Raw genomic sequence first — 8,871 nt, forward strand, 5'->3', positions numbered from 1 at the left:
AATAGAAAAAAATCTAAGGAGCACTAAACAGCAGACATAAACCATTTGAACAAAAAGAAGTAATAAATAGCATGACATCAATAACTGTGCAATTTTGTACCACGTGAATATATATGACACAGTACCAGAAACAGAGGGACAAGAAAAAAAAAATAAATCAAACCTTCTGAAAGTTATTTAAAAAAAAAAATAAATCCAAAGCAATCATGCCCTAAATGTCTTATTAAAAGGTATCTTTGGTTTTGGAAATATGTACTTCTGCTATTAAACTGTATATTTAATTCTAAAATAGAAAATATGGACTTAAGACCAACAAAAAAAAACCATCCATGCACGACAAAACAGCTCTAAGTTGTGGAAGGTACAGAGTTAGTACAACCTCCACATTCCCTATCCAAGCTTTTAAGCTGTTCTTGACCACAGCTTCGTAACAAGAGGTCAGCTTCCTCAAGACTTCAAATTCCTTTAAAATTTCCTGCCTCACAACTAAAATGTCATAATCTATTAATATATTTAAAACTTCAAATTAAAGAAAACCAGCAAATGCCACCAAATCCAGAAACCAGAGAAGAAACCCAAGCAAAATCTCCAGCACCAAGAAGAATATGTAAAAGCTAAGACCAAATGTAGACTAGGAAGAAGCAACATGAAAATCAGGGTAGGGAAAAAATACCACACTAACCAACCAAAAATTGTAAAATAACCCCTCACACCAAAATTTCTTAGTATTTATCAATGCAAATGAAATGTTACCAACTATTTTTCTACCAGTTTGTCAATTTTCTAATCACTTGAAGTTATGAACTGAAGAACATAAGAGTTACAGAAGACTAATAAATGGTGAAAATGCCTTATAATCTACCCCCAAACTTTAAAACTGGTAAAGGACCTGCCTTTTTTGAAAACTATTTTTAAATCTTCCTCAGATCCCTGCTGATTACCAATTTGGTTTTCACTGACATATGTATCAGTCACTCCACTACTTTGCCTGGGATCAACATTAAGCCAATACACCAGTAATTCCCCCTAGGTCATCTTTGTAACAATGCTGGCACAGTAGCAGATGTCTTCCAGTCCTTTGGAATTTTCTCAGTGGCCCAAGATTGATTAGAAATCAATATGGGAATTGTGCCAGGTATTTAAAACTCTTGGGGTTTGTCAGACCTATTTTTAGTGTCTCTCTACATTTATACTGAAAGTGGAAAGCATCAAACAAAAAGTATCACCTACTTTATCCCTTGAAATGGATTTTTTTAAACACTCCCCTGCATTCCATTACAGTATCTATAAATTACATAAACTAGGTGGTGGTGTTTGGTAGGTTTGGGTTTTTATGTTTTCTTCTTTGTTTTAGGTTACCACATTAAGTGCTTTTCATAGAAAAATCAGATTGTTCAATTATCCTTGCTCAATATTATCTTTCTGTAAAATCCCACAGAAGCACTTTATGTTCTCCCTGGCTCTTTGGAGACCTCTTGTATGTGATTTTTCTTAAAGGTCTGTTTTGCCTAGGTATAGCCTATTGTTTCTTCTACTGCTTTCTTAAGGGAAAGAACTACAGGCTAACTGAACTATGCACAGAATACTTCTTGGTCTGTATGTATCTGACTAGCACAGCTACTACACATTATTTTTGTCTTTCAAACACACAGAGTAAAGGTCTGCCTCCTTTACAGATAAAATTTATCAAACTTCTTACTCAGATGTATTTCCATGGTATCTCCCTTCCTCCTTGAAATCTGCAGAGCCATTTCCCAAGTCCCTTCAGCCCATAAATCTCGACTGACAGTAGATGTTTTTCACAGACCAGAATATTGTCTCCCTGCAAACCACCAATTTACACATCACACAGGAAAGCTTTCCAGCTGGATATAGAAAATCCAAAACTTTTCTCCCCTGCCTATTCAAGTCACTTATCTACCACTAACTGCTGCAGAACAGAATAAGAGTCATGAGCAAGTTTGCAGGTCTTGCTTCCCAAGCTCTGGCAGCATTCATTTGAAGTACAAACTAATCAGCAACCTGATGAAGTATCAATACCAATAAAACCCCCAAACTGACTGCTAGGTGCCCCCCCAGAAAGGCAAGCCTTACTCATCTTCCTAAGTCCATGATTTCACCTAGAATGTTTGCCAAGAACAGGAGAGACTGACTAGAACACCAATGGTTGATGCCTCCCTCTTCATAAACACCCACGAATACCAAAATCCTTCCTGACAACTGCACAAGTTTACCTATTTAGAAAATCTTATCAAAATGCTATCTCAATACTGACTGCTCTCTGAAGGATTCTAGAAAAAGTCTGGAATGTATAACTGATGTCGACAGTTGAGCTTATTTTTTTTATTTGTATACGAAGACACTTAAAAAGAGACACAGTTGCCATCTTGAATGAATGGCACAGTGGTTAGCTGGAAACAAGAACCAAGAGAAGAAAGGAAAATATTACAATCACAGCAGTTATACACTAGAAAAGGGTACAGGAAGAAAAATCAACTAGACCAAAGCCCCACAAGACAGTAAAGATAGTTCTTACAAGAAACAGATGCATTCTGGTCACAAGGCAACAACTTCTCATTTTAAGCTTCAAAATTCTAATTAAGGCTCTAAAATATGCAGCAGAACACAGGTATTTAAAAGCTGTCCTGTGTCACATAGACATGTTGAAGTCTTTCAAGATTAAATTTTTAAAAATAGTGAAAATCAATGTTCAAACTTTCAAAATATTAAAGGCTTTAACTGAACACATATTTCAGGATAAAATCAAAGTTACCTGAAAGAAATACCATTTTTAACTTCCAAGACAAAACCCAAGTATTTGATATTCATTCTCCATTAACATTTTTCTGACCCAGATACAATCCACCATTTTCTAGGAAAGTGTTTTTACATATATTCTGCCAACCACCCCCTTCTCAAAAGAGATTAAATCTCATCAGCACTGCCATTCTGCACAGCCAAGATCTGATTACAGCTAAAAAACCAAAATATCTAAACACACACAACTTTCCTTAAATTAGCCCCATAAACTCTACATAAACACCACCTTACATATCAAAGCAAAGGCAAAGGCCTTCAGCGAAGGCAACCTGCAAAACAGTTTATAGGGCCAACCAAACTTTACTGTTACCATGCCAGGTTTTAAATCTTTGCAAAAGCAGACAAGATTTTAACCACACTGAAAGCCTGCTAGTTAAAGCACAAACTCAGTAAAGCAAGCAAAAGGAGGGAAGGGCAGCTGCAATTTTCAGGGGTTTTGGTTTTTAAAAAACACACATACATCTTGGTTTTTACTAGCATGAAATCTCCATTTATTCTCCTTGCTTACAAACAGGTACTTCAGAAAGGACAACTGCAACCAGAAAAAGAAAATTTTATGGACAATAGTGACTTGTATAGGGTGGAAATAAAATTGCCTGCAGCACATAAAGACAACACACAATATTGCAACACCAATCTCTTTCTATGAAGCAAAGAAAAAACTCCAAAAATTATGACTTTCAGTTTCTAAAAAAAGGACACCTAGTTTTCATGAAAAATAGAAGGCAGCCTAAGAAGAATAGCACTATCCAAAATACAGACAGGAATTTAGCTCATCCACAACTTCTCCAGTAAAATTAATTTCTGTGCAGGAACGCAATTATGGTCTTCAAAATGCACTTTTAACTGTTCATTATAGTGTCAGAAGGTATCTTCAAATGCACCTGGAGTTTCCAACACATACACACATTTCTGTATTAAATATCTATTAACCACACTCATTCTTGTGTATCACAATTGCTTGTATATGTGAAGGACACAAGATGAAACAAGGAAAGGTAAAAAGGAAGACAAAAACTTAAGTACGTGAGATGTCATTTGCAGACCTGCACAGACAAGGACAGATGAACCTTCACACCTCTGGGTTAGTTCTAGTCCAAGCATTACCTGTTTCCAGAGAAACTAAGTGCTTAACTATAGCCCGCTGCTCCATTATCCTACACACATACATACAGGCAGCACAAACTGAAAAGAGATGCCACTTCACACTGCATGAGACCTACATCATTCAGCAGGATCCTTGCATGACAGACTAAAATAAACAACACAAGGAGCACTAAAGAGCCTTTTATAACTCAGTTTTGGCCCTCTTCAGTTGGTAGCTCCAGAACTCCAGGCAGCACATACATACTTTTAAGTGCATACTAGGGACATACCCATATTATTTCATATCACTTTGTGGCTTGGAGTTTTATGGAAGAGTTGTTTGACTCCTGATTTGCAGCTGAAACTAGCAGACTTTATACAAGCAGGGTATCCTGGTTTGCCCAGCTTAGTGCTCTGAAACCACCTTTTTAGGCAGACAAATCCATGCTCCAGATTTTGAGATGACGCACAAACAGTTTTTGTTCAGTTTATTAAAAACTTTATGTTCAGATGAGGATTTTTTCCTCCCCCAAGATCTTTCTTTCATTGTTTATGGAAACACAGTATTTTTACAGTAAGGTTTCCTAGACTGTAGCATGGCTGAAAAGCAATACAGAAAAAGCAGTGGAGGCAGCTCACTGGAAAAAGAGCTTCTAAATCCAATAATCCTTCTGACAGCTTGCTGCCTCATACTTTCTGCAAGTGGACAATTTCAAGGATAAACTCATTCCTTACACAGACTAAGAGCTGTTGCTATGAAAGTAAACAATACAAAATTCTAAATTAACTGTACTTCATTAGGTGACTAAAGAAATATTATGTTTTCCACATAGAGAGAAAACCTCTCAGAAAGAGCAAAATTAAATCAAACTCAACTGTTCTGTAAAAACCCAGACACAGCCTGGCAAATCATCAAAGGATGCTACAAATATCAGGCTTAATTTCATCCCTGTTAAAAAAATTTTAAAAATCTGTAATTCAGGTTGTATTACTTAATTAATATTTTGCTTTCTTATCTTCTAATCACCAGAAAAATGGTCATACTAGAAGAACCTCATCTTAACACCTGTTCAGAGGTCAAACTGCCACAGTCCGGAATGTTGCAAGGTTTTTCTCACAAAGCAAAAATAGATGATGTATAATCTTAATTGAATGCTACAGATTTGTAAGAAAATATATGGGGATTAAAAAATTACAAAGAGAGATCATTAAAGATTTTTAAAATACTGCTTGTTAAATTCAATCTGAAAAGCAGAGATAATATTAGTTTACCTGTTGTACAAGGATACTGTATTTCTGATCACTGTTTATCAAATAGCAGATCATTTTATACAAACAATATAAAACAATGTAAGTAGTGGCTTTAGAGAATGAAACAAAAAAAGCCTGAATTAGTAACAGCTACTCATTAAAATATCTAATCTAATATTAGCAGTAAATAAAAACATTTTACTAGTCATGCAGTTGGAAAAAAATATCTTAATGGAGCACACCAATAACTTCAGTGAAGACTAATCAAATATTAACACTGAGAAAAAAGATGTTGATTTGGAAGATATGGATTTGAAGATAGGGAAGTACTGCCATGATTTTTAAAAACTACTTTTTATTTAACTACCATTTAAAAAAATCCAATAAAACCATAAAGTTAGACTTTGCCAGATTTAGCATCAAATTAAATTAATCTCTAAATTACAATTTTACTAATGTTTTATCATTAATGTTACTATTCTTCAAAATAAAGCAGTAAGAAGTCCATAACCCTTACTTAAGGTGGAAAAGAAATGTCCAGCTGTACCCTCAACAGATGAGGAGCTAAAGGGACAGAGCACTCCACATGCATCCTATTTCAAATACTGCTAAAAAATCATAGCTCAGCTTTAACAGCCAATTGTACTCTATGTGAAACATGCATGATATGTACTTTTCTCCAAAAATTTTCTTATAGATAGACATAAGCACCCTTCTACACACAAAACCAGACAATGGACTGTGCTAAATTTACAATCACCAACTGTATTTTGTTCTGTGGTAACAAAAAAAAAAAAAAAAAAAAAAAAAAAAAAAAAAAATTAATAAGCCTCTAGAGTAGTTAGAAGCTCATGAAGCTCTTGTAAGGTAGTACACACAACCTTGCATTTCTTCTTTCCTTCCTTAATAGTTTTTATACCCACATTGTTTTCCTATTTAAACCTTTAAACCCCAATCAGATCCACAGGAGAAGGATTCAATGAAGCTGTAGGATAGAAACCACTGGGATGCATGCTTAAGAGTCTCCTCAAACAAACCAGTTTTCATGACACAAGAGGTAGACTGTACTATCCAGAGGGCTTGCTTTATAATCTGCAGAACACAATGGAGCCATGCTTAGAGGGATCTGGATGATACTTAAGATCAACCCACTGAAATAAAGTAAGGCAGAAACACAAGATTAATACCAGTGTCTAATTCTATGGATGACATACAGACTGGAGAGAAATTTAGTTTAATAATAAAAGAAACATTTCTCTGGTTTATTTCTAACTTGAATGCACAGTGTAAAGTCAACAGAAGGGCCAAAGGGTTATCAATTTATTCTTATTTCCATAAATCATAAGATTATTGTTAAACACTCTAGTAACATATGAAAAATGTAATAAAATACCTGTTTCTCATCTATTTTAATTAGAAAGAAATAAATAGCTGAAGTATGGGTATTTCTGCTCCTCCCTTTGTCATGATCTTTCACAGACAAAAGAAATCAAGAACACGACAGGGTTTTGTTTTTTTTTTAAACGCACTAACATATGAATTAACAGAATGACAAAGAACAACTTCGAATTACTTATAATTATTTTTAAAACAAGCAAATTTAAATTTAACATTATCTCATCAAACAAATCCATTTACTCAGACATCACTGTACAAAATCAAGGTAATTATCTCCAAAACAGAAACAATTACACTAGAAAGGGAGGGACATAATCCATTTACGTATTACTTAAATGAAACAGGTTTTTCTCTAGAAGTCTGTCAGTAAGTATGTCAGTATTTTATCACATAGGGTCAAGGCCCGCCTGTACTCATCATGTCAGAATCGTGAAGCCCAAGTTGTCCTTTTAATTGGATGCCTACATGTGCTTTGTACTATCCAGCGCCGGTACTTCCCTCACACTTCCAGACGAGGTGGCACAGACACAGCTGCTCTACAAACCCAACAACCCTCCTTCGGCCTGAAGCAGGCAAGCGTCCCCACATCTTCGGAATCCAACAACACGGGGGTTGAACTAGACTATCTCCAGAAGTCCCTTCCAACCCTAGCAACTCTGTGATTCTGTTATCATCCGTGGCCGCTCCCGCTCTGCCATGCATGAAGGAAGCTCTCTTCCCCATCAGCTGTTTCTCCACCAGGAACGACTCGCCTAAGGCTCTCCCTCGCACATCTCCCGGACTATCTTCTCCCTCTCCGGCCCTCCTCCCGGCTCCGAAGAGCCACCGGCTCCAGACATGGCCCGATGTCATTGTCTCTCGCTCTCCGCCACCCCCTCTTCCTCACCCATCCCTCTGCCCTCACCGCTGCCTGTCACCTGCTCCCTCCCCGCCGGCCGTCTGCTTCCAGGTCAGCTCAGCTCAGCTCCGTGTCTGCCTATTCATCCTGCGAGCGGGGAGGAGGAGGAGGAGGGAAGGAGGAGGAGAAGAGCCCGGCGGGCGCCGCAGCGCCCTCGCCGCTGCTGTCAGCACGGGGCCGCTCCCGGCGAGGGGCGATGCTCGCCCGCAGCCCAGAGCGCCCACACCTCCGGGGGGCTGTGCTGCACGGCCCAAACCTGTGCGCTGCCCAGCCCACAGCCGCGCCGCCCCCGACCCTGCCCTGCCGGGCAGTCCCTCTGCCTCATTCCCTCAGAAGCCCCACAGTCCCCCCGCAACACACACAGAGGCAGAGCTGGTCCTGAAGCGCACCCCGACCTCTGGCCGCCCCTTCCCTGCCCGCCCGAGCTGCGCCTCACCTAGTGCCACCTCGCAGGCTTTGCGCAGCTGGGAGTGATGCGCCTTCTTCACCTCCTTGTCGGCCAGGATCTTCTCCAGGGCCCGGGTCAGAAACATGTTTTTCGTCTTCTTCCCTTCATACATGGGCGCGATCGAGCCGTGAGAGGAGGAGGGTGGAGCGGGGAAGTGGAAGCGGGGCACCGGCCTGGGATCTCCCAGCGGGAGCGCTGCCAGGGGCCGCGGCGGCCGCGGGGGAAGGGCTCCCTCGCAGGGCGTCCCGACACCCGCTCGGCCGCTCCCCGGGGGAGGCTGGGGTGGGCCCGGGCGGCGCCGACAGCCAACCCCCGCGGCTGAGGGAAGACGAAGCCTTCTCTTCCCTTCTCCTCCCGCCCCCGATGCGTGTGTGCGCGGACGGCGCCCGTCAGTCCCCGAGCCGCCCCCGGCCCGCGCCCGCCTCCATCAGCACCGGCGGCGGCGGCCGCAGCAGCAACCTGCCCTCGCCATGTTGGAAGGAAGCGACGTCAGGGCCGCAGCCGGAGCGGGAGGAAGCAGCGGCCGTGTCCCGGGAGGCAGGGCGGGCGGAGGGAAGCGGGAGGGCGGGCGGCAGTCGCCTTCTGCCCGCCCCGCGGCCGCGCTACAGGTGAAGCGGAGCCGCGGGAGGCAGCGGAGAGGGACCCACGGAGATGGCCGCTGCCACCTGGGAGCTGGATGAAGAGGAGGGGCAGGACTTCCCTTCCGGGCCACTAGCGCTAGGAGGTGGAGGAGGAGACGGAGGAGGAGGAGGAGGAAGGCTCCCCCAGGATGTGCCACCTGCTCCTAAAGGGCGTGCTTCGCCGGGGCTGGGGCAAGGGGCCTCCTCGGGAGAGGAGCTGCCCTCCTTTCACCCTTCCCTGACAAGACACGCCCGCGGCTCCGGCTCCGGGGAGCCAGCGGAGAGCAGCCCCGGCCCCAGGGAGGGAGAAAGGGGCGTGGGAGGTGACCGGGCTCCCCGGGCAGTCCCTC

The 8,871-nt window shown here is 42.0% G+C and overlaps 1 protein-coding gene across 3 annotated transcripts in view; it reads right to left on the minus strand.

Annotated features, from left to right (window-relative positions):
- The window catches only part of ARFGEF1 (ARF guanine nucleotide exchange factor 1), an 83,776-nt gene extending 75,390 nt beyond the window's left edge, over window positions 1-8,386 (minus strand). For 2 of the 3 annotated variants that reach the window (XM_021555587.4, XM_085572165.1), the window contains exon 1: window positions 7,890-8,386. In XM_021555587.4, the coding sequence (XP_021411262.3) occupies window positions 7,890-8,013 (124 nt within the window). In that variant the 5' untranslated portion in view covers window positions 8,014-8,386. The remainder of the gene's footprint in view (window positions 1-7,889) is intronic. The other variant, XM_085572166.1, reaches the window with a different exon arrangement.
- Window positions 8,387-8,871: the final 485 nt, after the last annotated feature.

The sequence above is a fragment of the Lonchura striata genome, chromosome 2 (assembly GCF_050655825.1).
Source record: "Lonchura striata isolate lonStrDom1 chromosome 2, ASM5065582v1, whole genome shotgun sequence".
NCBI lineage: Eukaryota > Metazoa > Chordata > Aves > Passeriformes > Estrildidae > Lonchura > Lonchura striata.